The following is an 18,866-nucleotide window of genomic DNA, read 5'->3' as shown; positions in this document are numbered from 1 at the left end:
CGGAAAAATAAATCGTCAGTATATTGGACGTCGATCTTTCGATATCACGATCATAGGAATCAGAGAATCATTATTTTTTTCAAATAAATATGATATACGTATTTAAAACGTTGTAATTTAGTAATTCTTCAAGGTTTCTATAGTATTTTTTCAATTAAAAAATAAGGCAAGCTTACGACACTCTTATATTATAATAAAAAATAATTTTAAGACAAACAAAACTAAAAAAGGATAAGTTTGGTACAGTTGGAAAATTAATGTTTAAACAGCGCTATTCAATCTATATATAATGTAACATTTACAATTATGATTAAATTATAAATTTATTTCATATTCAGCATCAACAGCATTTTAAACAGCATGATCCAAACGTTGTATCACCATCCCTATCATCAATTTTCCTTTATTAGTATGCTCATCTTCTATTATTATATACTATTCAGCTGCTTTCTTAGATACCTCACAGGCCTATGACAAAGTCTGACATCCAGGTCTCCCATTCAAATGTAAAAAACAACTTCCACACCATGTATACCAAATAATAAAGTCATACCTAAGTGAACGTCATTTCAGAGTGAAATATGTGAGGAATACTCCAATTTACGCCAAATAAAATCTGGAGTGCCACAAGGAAGTTTTCTTAGCCCCGTGCTCTATTTACTATACACTTCAGATCTCCCAAACCACAATAGCAAATTTTGCAGACGACACCACCATAATGTCATCACTCACAGATCCAAGATTGTCATCAGAATTCCTCCAAATCCACCTCAACAAAGTGCAAGAGTGGCTGAAGAGCCAATGAAACAAAATTGACTTGAAATCGATTTGACATTTGCATTAAGAAAAGGAACTTGTCCAGGAGTAGAGCTGTACGGGAGAGAAATCCCACAAAAGGAATCTACCACATATTTAGGAATTCACTCTGACCGAAGGCTTACGTGGAAAGAACATATTTGGAACAAACGAAAACAGCTCCGGAATCCAACTTAGAAAATTATACTAGCCAATTACTCCCTGCTTAAAATTGTCGATGTATGTAAAATTGTCGGTAATTGATCCAAATTAAACCGAAAAATAAAAAATTTACTTAATGCTTTAAATAAACAGATTGTTAATATAGCGGAAAAAAAATATTATATACATATGTAGGTCTTGAGTTTTTGCAGTCCACGTCTTGAGAAAAGGTTTGCACTCGAATGAAGTGCAAACTTTTTCACGTTTGCACTTCATTCGAAAAACTATCACCATACTATGTGCGTACTTGAAAGTATTTACGTGCATATGTACATATATATGTATATTTGGAGATGTATATGTTTATACATCTCCAAATATTTCACTTGTGCAAATAAAATTGACAACTACGAGCAACGTTCGGTCGTTCTTACGCACGCATCGCTTTGAATACATAACTAAAAATGTATGTTGTATTTTTAATGTAAAATTTGAATTCAAAATTTGACGTTAACCGTCAAAAAAGTAGTTTGCGTCATTGATGTATTGTACATATATTTACATACATACATGTGTTTGTGTATTCTTGAATTAATATGAAACAACAATTTCACAATGATTGAGTATTATATGTACATACATAGAGGTGCTCGTGGGTGTATGTTCATACATATGTACATATGTTACATATGTATGTTTGTAGTCAAATTTCGCAAATGGAGACAGCTCAAGATATCATCATCAAATGCTTTGATAGGTATCATCAAATGCTTTGATTTTTATCTATGTACGTGGTAACAATAGATGAAGTTTTGTGATCATGCTAAAACTCACAATCAATCACTGATCCGTTTTCATGATCTAGAATACATATGTGTGTGTCTATGTGTCAGTTACTGAAAACTTAGTATCAGTTACTGAAATTCTTATTTTTTCTAAATTTTTTTCAAATTTTTAATTTGACCGAAAATGATGCCTACCCTTCTATGAAGATGTCCTTTTTTTAATATACGCCCTTTACGTTTCACTTACGATTATTAAGTTTTTGAATCTCTTTATCTCCCAAACTGCTAACCGAATCAGACTCATAAATTTTTACGTGTAATTCAACCGATTGCGATGAAACTTACATGAGTTATTGTGAATGCCTGCGATGGTTTCTGTAAAAAAAAATCGCCCAAAAACGGGAACGGGAATTTTGAATTTATTCTTGGACCCACCAGACGGAAAAACTTTGTGTATGCAAAAGCACTTCAATAAACAGAATGAGTGGCATTGCAACGCATGTCGGGTTTAGCTAATAGAAATTATAAAGTTTATACGCTAGTATTTTTATAACTGGAAGTAGTACTTTTACTCAAGAGCAGCGATTCCTAACCTTTTTTGACTCGCGTACCACTTGGTAATACATTACTCTAAATTGTACCACCATATAAAAATTATTGTATTTATTTCATGAAATTTGCTGTAAATTATATAGTATTTGCATGGTATGGAATGTAAAGACGAAATGGATATGTTTTGTCAAGAAATTTTGTGGAAAAAAAATTATTCGCGGAGTCACAATTATAATATGCTCAAAATTTAATATATTTCCACTATTTCGTCATACTTCTATTATTGATAAATGGTTTTCATAAAAACACAAAATAACAAAGTACATATAATATATTTTCTTTAATTATGTAAATCTCCTTACGAAATAAATTTAATGAGATTCTTGTGCTTGTTTGGAGTCTAGAGCTGCATTAAATCTATTTATATATTTCTCTTTTATAAAACGGTATCAATTACCGGATCTTCGATCATCAACTGTGCATATTGACGTCGACTATGATTAATTAAGATAATGTTTATTAATTATATTAAAAATATATCCATTTATGGTTATAAATCATTCGTTCTGGCATGTCCGCCATTACTGATTTTTTTTTCGCGTACCACCAACCATCAACCACGTACCACCAAGTGGTACGCGTACCAAAGGTTGGGAGCCGCTGCTCTAGAGAATCAAAGTTTATTATGTTTTTCTCAGAAACCTTTTAGTTTATTGAACTGAAATTAGGTTTATTGAACTAAATTTTGGTTTATTGGACTGAAAATAAATATGATCTAAAAGTTCAAGCTTAATATCAAGTTATTTATACAATATTGTGAGCATCCATCAACCGGAAGTAGCATTTTACTCTTGTTCCATTTTTCTTCCACTATTTTTTTTCGACCCCTTAAACATGTATGCTCATCACGATAAAATTAAAGTATAATTATTGTTTTAATGTGATGAAAATTAAAAAAAAATCACTAAATTTAACAAACCGGAAGTAGGATTATTCCTCTTAGAAGTCAAAAATGTTGTGACCAAACGATTTTTTCCACACCCCTGAACGTATCAAGCTGAAAATTTATATTTGTGTTCTTTATGTACTATCATAGAGCTGATAAGGTTTTGTTCAGAATTCGTAACCCGGAAGTAGTATTTTTTTTTTAAACAATATTTCATTATTTTATTTTGACCTTTTAAATTATTTTTATTTTCATGATATTTAATGTGTATAACACTTATAGTGATTTTGAGTAATAAAAAAAAATTGAACAAAATCCGACATCCGGAAGTAGAACTTTTGTCTTGTGCAAGTTTTCCTACATTTGCGCCCCATTTGTATCGAAAACGCTCCCATTACCGATATTTGTGAACGAGCATGTATGTTTAACTATCGAATTTTGTTTTGTAACCTTCTTATATTCCTCAAATACATAAATAAAGTCGAGGGTTGATCATATCCGAATTTTTTCAACATTACTTTGTTAATTTATACATAGTTTTAATGTATTGGTTTATTTAAAAGAAAAATCGAAAGTTCGGTTCATAAGCTATATTTATATCTTTTAACATCAGGTTTCAATTACAAACTAAATAAAACTTGTAAAGGCTTTGCAAAAGCATTACTACACAGCTTTTTGTTTGCTCTTTTTAGGAACAGTAGCTGTAGGATCTGAAGTAGTTGTAGGAACTGTTGGATTTGTTGAATTAACATTTTGTGTTGAAGGCGTTTTGTTGCCAGAATTTTGACCTTTGTTGCCGCCAGTGTTGGATGGTGATGCATTTTGATTAATGTTGCCATTGCCCACACCATTATCTGTTGGAGGATTTTGATTACTATTACCATTACTCCCACTATTACCTGGTGGAGTATTTTGATTAATATTACCATTGCTTCCACTATTACCTGGTGGAGGATTTTGATTATTAATACCGTTGCTTCCACTATTAGCTGGTGGAGGATTTTGATTATTATTACCGTTGCTTCCACTATTATTTGGTGGAGGATTTTGATTATTATTACCGTTGCTTCCACTATTATCTGGTGGAGGATTTTGATTATTATTATCGTTGCCTCCATTATTACCTGGTGGAGGATTTTGATTATTATTACCATTGCTCCCACTATTATTTGGTTGAGGGTTTTGATTATTATTGACGATGCTCCCATTATTGTCTGGTGGAGGATTTTGATTATTATTACCGTTGCTTCCACTATTAGCTGGTGGAGGATTTTGATTATTGTTGCCGTTGCTCCCACTATTATCTGGTGGAGGATTTTGATTATTACCGTTGCTTCCACTATTATTTGGTGGAGGGTTTTGATTATTATTACCGTTGCTCCCACTATTGTCAGGTGGAGGATTTTGATTATTGTTGCCGTTGGTCCCACTATTATCTGGTGGAGGATTTTGATTATTATTACCGTTGCTTCCACTATTAGCTGGTGGAGGATTTTGATTATTATTACCGTTGCTTCCACTATTGCCTGGTGGGGGATTTTGATTATTGTTGCCGTTGCTCCCACTATTATCTGGTGGAGGATTTTGATTATTGTTACCGTTGCTTCCATTATTACCCGGTGGAGGGTTTTGATTATTATTGCCGTTGCTCCCACTATTATCTGTTGGAGGATTTTGATTATTACCGTTGCTTCCACTATTATTTGGTGGAGGGTTTTGATTATTATTACTGTTGCTCCCACTATTGCCAGGTGGAGGATTTTGATTATTGTCACCGTTGCTCCCACTATTACCTGGTGGGGGATTTTGATTATTGTTGCCGTTGCTCCCACTATTATCTGGTGGAGGATTTTGATTATTATTACCGTTGCTTCCATTATTACCTGGTGGAGGATTTTGATTATTGTTGCCGTTGCTCCCACTATTATCTGGTGGAGGATTTTGATTATTATGACTGTTGCTTCCACTATTATCTGGTGGAGGATTTTGATTATTATTACCGTTGCTTCCATTATTACCTGGTGAAGGATTTTGATTATTGTTGCCGTTGCTCCCACTATTATCTGGTGGAGGATTTTGATTATTATTATCGTTGCCTCCACTATTACCAGGTGGAGGATTTTGATTATTGTTGCCGTTGCTCCCACTATTACCTGGTGGGGGATTTTGATTATTGTTGCCGTTGCTCCCACTATTATCTGGTGGAGGATTTTGATTATTATTACCGTTGCTTCCATTATTACCTGGTGGAGGATTTTGATTATTGTTGCCGTTGCTCCCACTATTATCTGGTGGAGGATTTTGATTATTGTTGCCGTTGCTCCCACTATTATCTGGTGGAGGATTTTGATTATTATTACCGTTGCCTCCACTATTATCAGGTGGAGGATTTTGATTATTGTTGCCGTTGCTCCCACTATTATCTGGTGGAGGATTTTGATTATTGTTGCCGTTGCTCCCACTATTATCTGGTGGAGGATTTTGATTATTATGACCGTTGCTTCCACTATTATCTGGTGGAGGATTTTGATTATTATTACCGTTGCTTCCATTATTACCTGGTGGAGGATTTTGATTATTGTTGCCGTTGCTCCCACTATTATCTGGTGGAGGATTTTGATTATTATTACCGTTGCCTCCACTATTATCAGGTGGAGGATTTTGATTATTGTTGCCGTTGCTCCCACTATTATCTGGTGGAGGATTTTGATTATTGTTGCCGTTGCTCCCACTATTATCTGGTGGAGGATTTTGATTATTATTACCGTTGCTTCCATTATTACCTGGTGGAGGATTTTGATTATTGTTGCCGTTGCTCCCACTATTATCTGGTGGAGGATTTTGATTATTATTACCGTTGCCTCCACTATTATCAGTTGGAGGATTTTGATTATTGTTGCCGTTGCTCCCACTATTATCTGGTGGAGGATTTTGATTATTGTTGCCGTTGCTCCCACTATTATCTGGTGGAGGATTTTGATTATTATGACCGTTGCTTCCACTATTATCTGGTGGAGGATTTTGATTATTATTACCGTTGCTTCCATTATTACCTGGTGGAGGATTTTGATTATTGTTGCCGTTGCTCCCACTATTATCTGGTGGAGGATTTTGATTATTATTACCGTTGCCTCCACTATTATCAGGTGGAGGATTTTGATTATTGTTGCCGTTGCTCCCACTATTATCTGGTGGAGGATTTTGATTATTGTTGCCGTTGCTCCCACTATTATCTGGTGGAGGATTTTGATTATTATGACCGTTGCTTCCACTATTATCTGGTGGAGGATTTTGATTATTATTACCGTTGCTTCCATTATTACCTGGTGGAGGATTTTGATTATTGTTGCCGTTGCTCCCACTATTATCTGGTGGAGGATTTTGATTATTATTACCGTTGCCTCCACTATTATCAGGTGGAGGATTTTGATTATTGTTGCCGTTGCCCCCAACATTATCTGTTGGATGATTTTGGTTATTATTGCTGTTGCTCCCACTATTACCTGGTGCAGGATTATGATTATTGTTTCCATTGCCTCCTAGATTATTATTACCATTGCCATCAGTATTGTTGCCGTTTCCCCCTTGATTATTGTTACCGTTGCCCGTTTGATTATTGTTATTGTTGCTCCCTTGATTATTATTAACGTTGATAGTATTATTGTCACTATTGCCTCCATGATTATTGCTGTTGTTGCCCCCATTTTCATTACCGTTGCCTCCATTATTATTGTCGTTGCCCCCTTGATTATTTTTATCATTTCCTACATTATTATTGCCGTTGCTCGCGTGATTGTTGCCATTACCCCCTTGATTATGGTTATCATTTCCTCCATTATTATTACCGCTGCCTCCATTATTGTTGCCGTGATTATTTTCACCGTTGCCCCCTTGATTATTTTCTCCGTTGCCCCCATTTGTGTTACCATTGCCCCCTTGGTTATTGTTACCATTGCCCTCTTGATTATTGCTACCGTTGCCCATTTGATCATTATTTCCATTGCCATCATAATGTGAACCGGCATTGTTATCGTGTGATTTCGTACAACCACTTTTCTCGTGTTTATCTTTGTATTTTGATTTTTCCTCTCTCTTTTTATATTCGTGTGAACTACTATATTTAGAACTTTCACCACTTCCGTTTTTGCCCTTTTCATTATTTTTGGAGTTCTTCTTTGTTTTTTTTTCTTCGGTATTTTCTTTCCATGCATTTAGATTAACTGTTGGTATTTTCTTGCATGGTTTCAACGGATTGCTATAAAATATTTTCAAAACAGAAATTTTTTCTATCAATTTAAAACTACACACTATATAAAGATATTATGAAATACGTTCATATGTGTTTTAATGTATGTACGTAAACAGACATGTGTGTATTCGTATGTATGTGTATGTATGTATTCCAAATAACAATAGCAAAAACTTACTCGTCTGCAACTTCTAAATTGAATCCAAAAGGTTGCATACCCTTTATTCCATCTCCATTGTCACAAAATATTCTTGCAATCGATGATTTTTTTATTTCTTTCAGCTGATCTGCAATTATGTCCAAGAATTTGTTTTGAATATTGTCTCGAATTTTCAATACTGGTATCATATTATATTAATGCTATCCTAAGTGTTCAACAATTCAACAATTTATACACTATTATTTTTATGTTTATATCCATACTTTCGGTTAATCCAGATGATTCATTTTCGAACCAAAATCGATCAGCTTTTCTAGTTCTCAATAATTGCTCTTCTAATATGCACATGAAAGTAGGTCCAAAATGAGCATCATTTCCAAAATTTTCCAATGCAGCTCCCACGCTCAAATCTACATCTCTATAATCTTTGTACAGATATTTCAACTTTTTCACGTTCTAAATTATTTAAATAAATATTAATTTACATATCACGCATCTTATTTTTGTGTGTACATATCATCATCATCATCATCATGATTTACAGCCATTCGCCATCCACAGCTTGATGAAGGCCTCTCCAACACGCTTCCACTCGTCTCTGTTTTGCGCAACACTCATCCATCTCACCCCACACATTTTCCTAATTTCGTTCACCCATCTTCCTTGCGGTCTTCCTTTTACCCTTTTGCATTCTCTCGGGTACCATTCAAGCACTTCTTTTGTCCACCTTTCGTCCATCCTCCTAGCTACGTGACCCACCCATTGCCATTTCAGTCTCTTCACTCTATCCACTATTTTCACTACCCTTGTCATACTTCTCACCCACGTGTTCCGCTTTCTGTCTTTCCTCGTTATGCCAAGCATACAGCGTTCCATACTTCTTTGAGCGCATTGGATTTTATGTAGCATCTTGGCGTTCAGTGTCCAAGTTTCACATCCATACGTCATCACTGGTAAAACGCATTGATCAAAGATCTTTTTCTTCAGGCAGAGTGGCATTTTTGATTTAAAAACAGCATTCATCCGTCCAAATGTCTCTTTATCTCTTCATCTTTACTACCAGACATGTCAATTATTTGCCCTAAATAAAAATAATTATTTACTACTTCTACTGGTTTATCATCTAATGGGATGCTTTCAGGCATGCAATAACTATTGAACATTAGTTTGGTCTTATCTACGTTAATTTTTAATCCTACTTTTATACTTTCCCTGTCCAGCTGTTAAGTAGGTCAGCTGAATCGCGAGCTATTAAAACTATATCGTCTGCGAACCGAAGGTGACTCAAGAAGTGACCGTTGATGCTTACTCCGGCTGTGTCCCATTCCTGAAAACTCCCTCAAGCACCGCAAAGAATAACTTGGGCGAGATAGTATCTCCTTGTATTACTCCTTTCCCTGTGCTAAATCTATCTGAATCTGAAAAAAAATTAACCGAAGCTGTGCCATTCTTATATATTGCAGCTAACAGCCCCACATAGGGTTCCGGTACTCCTTGTGTTTGTAGAGCGCTAAGTACTGCATTGTGGCTAACTGTATCGAAGGCTTTCTCATGATCGACGAAACCTAGGCACAATGGCCGTTGATATTCGTTGGCGCGCTCGATTAGTTCGCCAACTACTTGGAGGTAGTCCATTGTGCTGAAATTTGCCCTAAGCCCTGCCTGTTCTATAGGTTGGTTCTCGTCGAGGATATTCTTCAGCCTTTCTGTAATAACCTTCGTGAAGAGCTTGTAGACCGCTGAAAGTAAACTAATGGGTCGGTAGTTCTTGATATCGCTTTTATCGCCTTTTTTGTGTATTAAAATGATAGTTGCGTTATTCCATCCTTCTGGTATAGCTTGGTTCTGGATGCATTTGCTGAAAAGCCTAGCTAAGATATTATTTAGGGGGGAGCCGCCACATTTTAGTAAGTCAATGGGAATATTATCTTCCCCTGGGGTTGTACCGTTATTTGCAGTTTTTAGCGCGGCCTCTACTTCGCTAGGCAATACTTCAGGAACCCTTTGGCCGTGTGTCGATTCCGGAGCGGAAAATTGACCGTTGTTGTTCTCGTATAGTTTTGCATAGAACGTGTAAACTCTGTCTATGATCTCTTCTCTATTCCTAATTATTACTCCGCTCTCTGATCTGATTGCGATCATTTTGTTTTTGCCCAAGAAAAGATCCTGTTTGCACTTTTTCAGGCTACGGTTATTCTTAATGGTATTTTCTATTAGCTTACTGTTAAAATCCCTGACATCCCTGACTATTCTCTTTTTAGTTTCCTTATTTACTAGATTGTATTCTTGCTTATTATTATCTCTATCTAAATTCCTTTTATGCTTAATTAGGTTTTTTGTTTCCGCTGAGATTTTGCTTAGCTTAATCTGTTTCCTGAATCCACCTAATTTCTTACCTGTAGAGGTTAGAACCGAACTAAATGTATATGTATATATCGAAAAAAAATTACCTCTGGAGAAATCAAATCGGTATAATCGTCGAATGATTTGGCAACTTTCAAATTACAATATTTTCTGTAATTGTTGTAGTAACTAAGTGCGTGATCTCTGTCCCTTTGAATATCGGTAGCTTTCAAATCAATTCCAAATTTTTTTCCACAAGCGAACAATTTATCTGAAACCTTCATTTAATACATAATTTTTACAGTCATCTAATAATTGCAATTTAAATTTCATATATTATAAATTATTATAATAATATATTACGGATTTGACGAATTTGGAATCAGTATCACCCAAACGTTGGGTCACCATACCCATAGTCAATTCTTCCAAATTAGTATTCTCATCTTCTATTATATACGGTCTTCCAAACCACGTATTCAGTTTTGACGTAGCAATCAAGTCTCGATCATCGTCAACAAAGCTAGAAGCACGTACATGAATTGTCTCACACATTTCTTGAAAAATTGTATTTTTAATTATTTTTTACGTACTTCAATTCATTTATAATAATCGTATGCAAGGATCTGAGAGCTGCTTGGGAATACTCGCTACTGATAGCTGGAGATTTTGAAGAATCATAATCATTCACAAATGTTGTAGTATTATATATAATTTCCTTGTCTAATAAATTATGTCGACCTGAAATCAAGCATTTGACATTAAATGGATTAATATATTGAATTATTAAGTATATATTAATCCATTTAATTACCCATAAATAAAGGCAACCATTCGTAGTAACTTATCATTTGGTAAGAGGCAATAAGAATTCTGCGTGATTCCTGAAATAATTTTTCATCATTCCAAGTTGGATTTATTTTTTTCAGTTCTTCGGCTATCCTATTATGCTCTCTCAGCATCAACACAACATCAACAGAATTATTGCCAAACTGGGATTTTGATTAGATCTTGAGTCACCTATCGAATATAATACATTTAAAATAGGAGATGTTTTGTTTTTGATAATAAAAACATTTTAAGTTGGTTGGAAATTTACCTGTTTTGTAACATACGTCTTCATCGGGCAAATTGCAGGGACAGTGTTTTAATGGTTCATCATTTTTTGGTGGAAAAACATGTCCATCTCTCACTTCTGTCAATAGTTTTCCACCTTTGAAACTTCTCAATTTTTCGCTAGCTTCCTTATTCAAACCATACACGTTTGAAAGATCCAAATAATTCGTAACTGTGTTGATTTGATTGGCTGGTTTTCCCTTTTCTCTATATCCCAAATCATAATCAGTTACAGTCCTAGTAAAATTCATGCATGAAATGCCCGCCTTCCCCATAGTTTTATCGTCGTGTGGGATTTTTATTGCATAGCAGAATCTCTCTGGCTTTGATTGATATTCTCCGTCAGATGTGCAACAAGGAAATCCTAAACGGTGTTTTATTAATGGAGTTCTACATTTATGATATGGTTCTGAATTAAAAAATATTTTCACATACTGTGATTTGGTTGTTTCAATAAGGACATGTCATGCGAAATGAATTGTCCCCATGCTAATGCATTCAGATTCAATTGATCACTGAGCCGTTTACCATTTGGAAACAAATCGGTGCGAACTTTTCGCGAATTTGGCAATGCATTATTTTCGATGCCTCTTCTAGGAGCGCGAACGTCTGAAAAGTACTCATATTAGCTCTTGTACCAATACATACACCTATTAAAAATTTATTTATTATGTCAATTTTAAGTTAATTAACAAACCTTACATTATTATGTTAATTTAACAATTAACCTTATGCAATGATTTCTTTAAGTTTTTTGACCCATATTTTTCAACGTCTTATTTTTTACAAGCCTATTATTATTAGTATTAGTTTGCTTTCGCAAAAGATTGAGCTAAAATTCCTACGGTCTTCCGATCGTTTTCAAATGTTGTCATTTTGTGCGGTTTGATCAACGATCGATATTTCAATCGACTTTTATAGTTTGATGGTGAAAAATAATCGTAATAACAACGTCCAAATTAGCGAAAATTTTGATTACGGTGACGTTTAATAGGTACATAGTTGTGTATTTTTGTCACCCACTCGTCTTGTTGGATTTTAATTGTTTGATTCACACTATATCTTATATAATTTGCATCATAAACTCTCTTTATCTTTCATATATATTTTTACTTCACTCATAGTTAATATTTTGTTTAAGTAAAAGCAAAAATATTATTGGTATTTAATTATAAGAGCCAATGTTTTTTATTTTTTTAATGACGTATAGTATTCTTATACCACATTAATAATGAAACTGAAATATTATACTTACTGTCGGCATATTTAGGAGGCAGGAGTCTTATGTACGTAGAATTTGTCTTTCCCCAATCAGGATTTTGAAGATTGTTACAGGACCCGTCAAAGGTTCTATACAAATTCGCCTCGTCACATTCTGTTTTCGTCGTACTGGCGAATGGTGGGATAGATTTTTCGTTCCTTCAAAATAAAATAAAAAACCAATATAAACACACGTCTGTATGTACATATACATACATACATATATTTATTATGAATACAATTAAATCATGGTATCAAAATCGTTACTTGGATATCTTGTAGGTCTTTTTCGCTTCTTTCTGGTTGTACTCGTCCGAATTTGCGTACTTTAAGTATTTCTCGTAATACAAATAATATTTTGATTTTTGACATGTCTTACATTGAACACTGTCAATCGTCAGAAAACCGATACAAATAATCACGAGCAAAATCCATACAGACTTTCCCATGTTAGCGTCAACTGCGTGTGCGCTTCATTCTGCAAACTATGACCTTATATAAAATCTTGGAAATTTTGATATACATAAATTATGTACAAATGTTTATAATATATATATACATATAAATATATAAATATATATATATGTATATATTCATACTGGCACATGTACGCCCAGTTTACATATCCCCAAATATTTCACTTGTTCAAATAAAATTGGCAACTACGAGCATCGTTCAGCGGTTCTCACTTGTGCATTTGTTTTGAATATATAATTTGTTTTTTTTTTTAATATACACATATTTCAAATGGCAATCACGTTACGAGTGTGATAAAATAAATTTGAATTATCAAACCAATTCGAAAGAATCAGTGGATAGTGAATCGTTAATTATTAAGTAACTTTTGCTTTAGTGCTGTCAAACTAGAGCATGAATTTTATTCATGAATTCATTTACGATGATTGATAAAATTTCAAAATCATGTATACAATGTTTGTTTATTGTTTTAGTTATAATTAAGTAAGATGAAAGACAAAATATAAATAATTTTATATATTTTATTATTGTACTAGTACATTCATATGTGCCTTTATTATTGAATGGTATAAATCAACCCATCCATTCAAATACGCTTTTACGGTTTGTATAAATTAAATTTGGCCGTTGACATTTTTTGATCAAATACAATATTTCTTTGCTTGTCACAGTCACAAACAGCTATTTTTCTCGCTAAAATAAATTTATTTAGTAGAAAAACAATCTTTTATAAAATCTACAGTAAAAATAATTAAAATTAAAATTTTATTCGCTAATGCTGCGCTGCAATCTTGGTGGTGGTCTTACTCTATACATGTGAGCTTGATGAATTCTGGGATCAAATGGTTGACGCAACATTTTTCCCATTTGCATTGGGGGATGACCGTGAAATTGGCGATATCTTTGATTTTGTATATTTTGATTATATTGATGTAACATTGACTTTTCGATAAACTGGTGATCTTTGGTTTGGGAATTTATTGCAATGTTATTACCATCATTAATTATATTTTGCTGTTCTCCGTGTGCGACTTGGGTGGTTGAATGTTTACATTTTGAACTTTCGTCTGTCGCGGTTCCACTCGATTGATTTTTTTGCTGATGATGTTGATGCGTTATTTCATGCTGATCGACATGATGCTCATGTTGAAGATGTTTAATTATTGATTGTTCGACGTTTGAACTCGCCTTTATCAACATTTCGCTCGATTGAATTTCAGATTGATGATTTGTTCCGTGTTTAGTGTTATTGAGTTCATTTTGATGATGTTGTTCATCAACATATGAATTTGTTTCAGCTACAGTTTCATCTAACTGTATTTCAATGGGCTCGTGATGATGATGTTGATGAGGAGTTCCACGTTCTTCAACATGATGCTCTTGCTCAAGTTTTTGGTGATAGTCTTCTTCAGCATTTAATTTGACAATGTTAGAGTTCAGCGGAATTTTAAGATGTTCATCGTTCGTTTTGGATTCAGCCAAGTGATTTTCGTGTTGAAGGTGTTGTTTATGATGTTCTTCAACACTTGAACTTATTGTAGCTACGATGTCATCTAACTGTATTTTATGGGGGATATGAAGAGCATTTTGATGAGAGATTTCATGTTCATCAACATGGTGATAATCTTCATCTTCATCTAATTCATCGCTTTCTAAGCTCTTCCCGGATACTGCTGATGTCAAATAAATTTTAGGATGTTCAATTTTATGGATCGTTTCGTGTTCAACAACAGGATGTTCATGTTGAAGCTGTTGTTTATGATGTTCTTCAGCATTTAAACTTGCCGTAGTTATGATTTCATCCGAATGTAATTTATGAGGGATATGAAGAGCATTTTGATGAGAGATTTCATGTTCATCAACTTGATGTTCGCGAACAAGGTGTTGATGATAATCTTCATCATCATCATCTAATTCATCACTCTCTAAACTCTCCTCGGATACTGTTGATGTCAAATAAATTTTAGGATGTTCAATTTTATGGATCGTTTCGTGTTCAACAACAGGATGTTCGTGTTGAAGGTGTTGTTTATGATGTTCTTCAGCATTTAAACTTGCCTTAATTATGATTTCATCCGAATGTAATTTATGAGGGATATGAAGAGCATTTTGATGAGAGATTTCATGTTCATCAACATGATGTTCGCGAAGAAGGTGTTGATGATACTCTTCATCATCATCATCTAATTCATCGCTCTCTAAACTCTCCTCGGATACTTTTGATGTCAAATAAATTTTAGGTTGTTCAATTTTATGGATCGTTTCGTGTTCAACAACAGGATGTTCGTGTTGAATGTGTTGTTTATGATGTTCTTCAGCATTTAAACTTGCCTTAGTTATGATTTCATCTGAATGTAATTTATGAGGGATATGAAGAGCATTTTGATGAGAGATTTCATGTTCATCAATATGATGTTCGCGAACAAGGTGTTGATGATAATCTTCATCATCATCATCATCATCTAATTCATCGCTCTCTAAACTCTCCTCGGATACTGTTGATGTCAAATAAATTTTAGGATGTTCAATTTTATGGATCGTTTCATGTTCAACAACAGGATGTTCGTGTTGAAGGTGTTGTTTATGGTATTCATCAACATTTGAACTTACTGTAGTTACGATGTCATCTGACTGTATTGTATGAGGGGTGTGAATAACATGTTGATGAGGAAATTCGTGTTTTTCCACATGATGCTCGCGAACAAGGTATTGATGATAGTTTTCATTATCATATAATTCATCGCTCTCTAAGCTTGCTCCGGAAACCACTTCCTTCAAACTAATTTGAGGATGTTCAATTTTATGGTTTGTTTCGTGTTCAGTAATATGGTGTTCATGTTGAAGATGTTTAGAATGTTCTTTATCGTTTCCTTCTATTACTACTTCATTCAAAATTTGTACTATTTGATTGCTGTCGTGGTGAAAATTTTGGTGGTTCATTTCATGCTTATTGTGCGGGTTCATTTCATGCTGAAGATGTTTCGACTCGTGTTCCTCATTTTCATATATATTTTCTTCAGAGTCTTTTTCGTAATGTAGTTTATTATGCTCTTGATTATTTTTCTCATTTTCATGATCATGATGTTCTATATATTCGTTAGGCTTGAAATCAGATTTTATTTTATTTTCATTCATTTTTTCATCTCCCTGCTCGTCGTTTACGTTATCACCACTATTTTCTTTGTCACTTTCTTCTATCACGTCATTAATATCCTTGTTATTTTTATTTTTCGTCATTTTGTTGCCATTGTTTTTGAGGTTTTTTCTTTTTTTCTTTTTTTCTGCTTTCGTTGATTTTTTCAATTTCTTTTCTTCTTCACTTTCATCATTTTCCTTTGCGTTTTTTTGTTTTTTTTTCTTATTTCCATTTTTTGAACCTTTATTTTCTGGTTTTATCAAATCCTCGTCATTCCCGTGTTCAAGATCTTCTGCTTTGTTTGTTTTATTATTTTTGTTTTTTTTTCCTTTTTTCTTCAATTTGCTTTCCTTCTTCTTTTTCGTTATTTTAGCCAATCCGTTGTCTTCTTCCTTAGTTATATTATCTTCTTGTATGGTTTTTTTTTCATCGGTGATATCATTATTTTTTTTTTTTTTTTTCAATAATTTATCATCCGAGAGATTAATATGAAAATTGTCGATATTGTCATGGTGCTCGGGGTGCTTTAGCAATGTATGCAATGATTTTATCTCAGCAGAAATTTCTTCATTTTCTTCGTCATTATCTTTTAAATTTTCTATATCATCAACATTATTTTGTATATCATGCTGACTGCCCAAAATTTCACTACTATCTAGATTGTCATTTTTTAAATCTTTTTTTTTCTTTTTCATTGTCTTCTTTCCTTTTTTGACTGTCTTCTTTTCGATTTCCTTTAATTGCTTCGATTCCGTATCATCCACTTCTTCCGACTTCTTTTTTGTTTTACTATTTAGTTTTTTTTCACCTTTCACCTTTTCATTTTTTTTCTTTGTTTTAATTTTATTATCCTTTTTATTTGTTAATTTACTCTTTTTCCTCTTATTTTCATTTTCGGCTTTATTTGACCTATTAAGAGCCTCCTCCTCGTCACTTTCATCATCAACATCCAATGTTTTACTTTTTAGTTTTTCGTTTTCACTACTCAGTGCTATATTGATATCTTCGACCGGCATTAATTCTTCATTTATTATCGTATGTTTATGATTTTGGATTTCATGATGGTTTGATGTATCCATTATTCCAGTTTTCAATTTATTGTTACTATTTTTTTGTCCTAGGTGGCCATTTTCAATATTTAAAATGCCATTTTCATCCCAATCTTCTTCTTCATCCAACATTTTACCATTCAACATAATATGTTTGTCGTGTTCATGATCCTGAGGTTTTATAATTAAACCTTCACGATGCTCGTGATCTAGCATTTTTGTGATCAAACCACAATCGTCGTCTTTATTTCCTTCTTCTTCTTCGCTGTCTTTTTTGTCTTTTTCATAAATATCATGAATCTGTTTGTCATTTTTGTGGTGCAATAAATCATTTGAATTTACTTTTATTAGTATCCCTTTCACCATTATGTATGAATCATAATTTTGTTCTTGTATCATTGAAATTATTTCTTCACTATCAATCTCATGTTTTTTTACGATCTCTTCATCATCGATATTTTTTGGCATTGCCTTTGTAATAGTTTTAATAACTGTTGTTGGATCTGTGCTACCCTCTTTTTTAGAGTCTTTATCATCACATTCAGCGGTTCTTACCAGTTTTCCATTTACTAATGAATATTTTGCATGGTGATGTCCTTGCATATGAGAATTTGCGATATCTTTACTGGCATTATCAAGTTTTTGATCACTTCCTTTTTCATTTCCATGTTTTACCAGTTCTCCTTTTTTTTCATCCTCTACTTTCAAAACACTTTTGGAACCTACACCATGTATGTGATGATGATCTTCATCTGTATCATGTTTACCATGAATATGATGGTGTTGATCTTCATGTACGGAATGAACGTTTTCCTTACTTCTGCTGTTGTGATGATACGCATTTTGAGTAATATGATGTTCTTCTTCGTCACTTTCATCCTCTTTACTCTCGTCGTTTTCTTCTTCTTCTTCTTCTTCCGATTCATCATCTTCATCAGAATAATCTTTATGTACTTCTAAAGATTTCAAGCCCGCCGTTGGTATTCCACCCCACGGCGCCACATGACTACTACGAAAGTAAAAATAGTATTTATTCTAAATATTTAAATAAATAGCCAACGCAATTATAATGAAGTTAGGTACTCATTATTAGGTACTAGTATAAGATAATACTAGTATTAGGTAATAGTAGTACTAGGTAATACATATATAGATTTTAAACAAATTTTTACTTGCTGAAAGCGTAAGCTGAGCTCTGGGCGAGCTCTCCTGATTTGGCTATATCCTTATGATGTTTTCCCAATTGGCCCTTAGTTTTGTGAGGCGGAAGTGCTAATACGCATGCGCACAGTAATATAGTGCTGACCAGCAGCCGATGATCCATCTTGGCAAAGCTTGGAACTACAATGCGCACATTACATTTATATAATATTCTATAGCTCGAATATTTACATTTTGCGTTTCACTTATTGTGTAAACCCCGTTAGACGAAGCCAGTGTGCACAAATGCTGCCTCATCACCTGTGTAATCATCCAGGTATCTACAATACGATGTAACGATAGAACGAAAACAACTCAAAAAAAAAAAAAAAATTTTTTTTGACCTTAAGAGATTTTTCTTTACAGTCTCTGAAGAGCTAGTTCGTCTTCCGAAATAATCATTATCATTGCTATTATTATAATGTTTATGCTAGTTGTTTTTAAGAATTTGTTATTACGAAAGCTTAAATCCAAATAAAGTTCACATAAGAGTTTTCTATGAGATCTTTGATTTTGATTAAGTAGTTGGGAAAGATGATTAATGCTCAAATTATTGTTTGCTGTTTCGCTTATAAATATATGGATTCTAAAATTTTTGGTCGTAATTGAATTTGAAATTAAAAAAATATAACGGAT

At 33.6% G+C, this 18,866-nt stretch overlaps 4 protein-coding genes across 10 annotated transcripts in view; 1 reads left to right on the top strand and 3 right to left on the bottom strand.

The window, feature by feature from the left end:
* Positions 1-18,866, top strand: part of Dh44 (corticotropin-releasing diuretic hormone 44) — a 95,514-nt gene that overhangs the window by 13,798 nt on the left and 62,850 nt on the right. Inside the window, exon 1 of one of the 4 annotated variants that reach the window (XM_077438180.1) lies at positions 1,147-1,187. The exons of the other annotated variants lie outside the window; for them this stretch is intronic. The gene's annotated coding sequence lies outside the window, so the exon portion shown is untranslated. Of the gene's footprint in view, positions 1-1,146; positions 1,188-18,866 lie in introns of those variants that run through there. 4 annotated transcript variants of the gene reach the window in all.
* LOC143916897 (uncharacterized) lies at positions 3,182-12,853 on the bottom strand. Of its 4 annotated transcripts, none has more exons than XM_077438168.1 (12): positions 12,636-12,853; positions 12,364-12,527; positions 11,544-11,717; positions 11,092-11,472; positions 10,807-11,012; positions 10,586-10,733; positions 10,356-10,515; positions 10,100-10,270; positions 7,913-8,105; positions 7,668-7,776; positions 4,185-7,495; positions 3,182-4,094 (listed from the first exon to the last, which is right to left on the bottom strand). In XM_077438168.1, the coding sequence occupies exons 5-12, from the start codon at positions 10,952-10,954 to the stop codon at positions 3,904-3,906; spliced, it is 4,431 nt and encodes a 1,476-aa protein (XP_077294294.1). In that variant the 5' UTR covers positions 10,955-11,012; positions 11,092-11,472; positions 11,544-11,717; positions 12,364-12,527; positions 12,636-12,853; the 3' UTR covers positions 3,182-3,903. The 4 variants fall into 4 exon arrangements, with proteins under 4 accessions (XP_077294294.1, XP_077294295.1, XP_077294293.1 ...); XM_077438169.1 differs by having other exon boundaries at positions 3,182-6,698; positions 7,167-7,495; XM_077438167.1 differs by having other exon boundaries at positions 3,182-7,495.
* On the bottom strand, positions 10,954-12,817 carry LOC143917324 (salivary peroxidase/catechol oxidase-like). Its single transcript, XM_077438805.1, has 6 exons — positions 12,810-12,817; positions 12,636-12,755; positions 12,364-12,527; positions 11,544-11,717; positions 11,092-11,472; positions 10,954-11,012 (listed from the first exon to the last, which is right to left on the bottom strand). The coding sequence occupies exons 1-6, from the start codon at positions 12,815-12,817 to the stop codon at positions 10,954-10,956; spliced, it is 906 nt and encodes a 301-aa protein (XP_077294931.1).
* LOC143916899 (uncharacterized) lies at positions 12,636-18,497 on the bottom strand. Its single transcript, XM_077438171.1, has 3 exons — positions 18,203-18,497; positions 13,841-18,039; positions 12,636-12,853 (listed from the first exon to the last, which is right to left on the bottom strand). The coding sequence occupies exons 1-3, from the start codon at positions 18,352-18,354 to the stop codon at positions 12,825-12,827; spliced, it is 4,380 nt and encodes a 1,459-aa protein (XP_077294297.1). The 5' UTR covers positions 18,355-18,497; the 3' UTR covers positions 12,636-12,824.

Source organism: Arctopsyche grandis, chromosome 9 (assembly GCF_051622035.1).
Source record: "Arctopsyche grandis isolate Sample6627 chromosome 9, ASM5162203v2, whole genome shotgun sequence".
In the NCBI taxonomy this organism is placed as follows: domain Eukaryota; kingdom Metazoa; phylum Arthropoda; class Insecta; order Trichoptera; family Hydropsychidae; genus Arctopsyche; species Arctopsyche grandis.
This window is presented reverse-complemented; position numbering and strand designations above follow the sequence as displayed.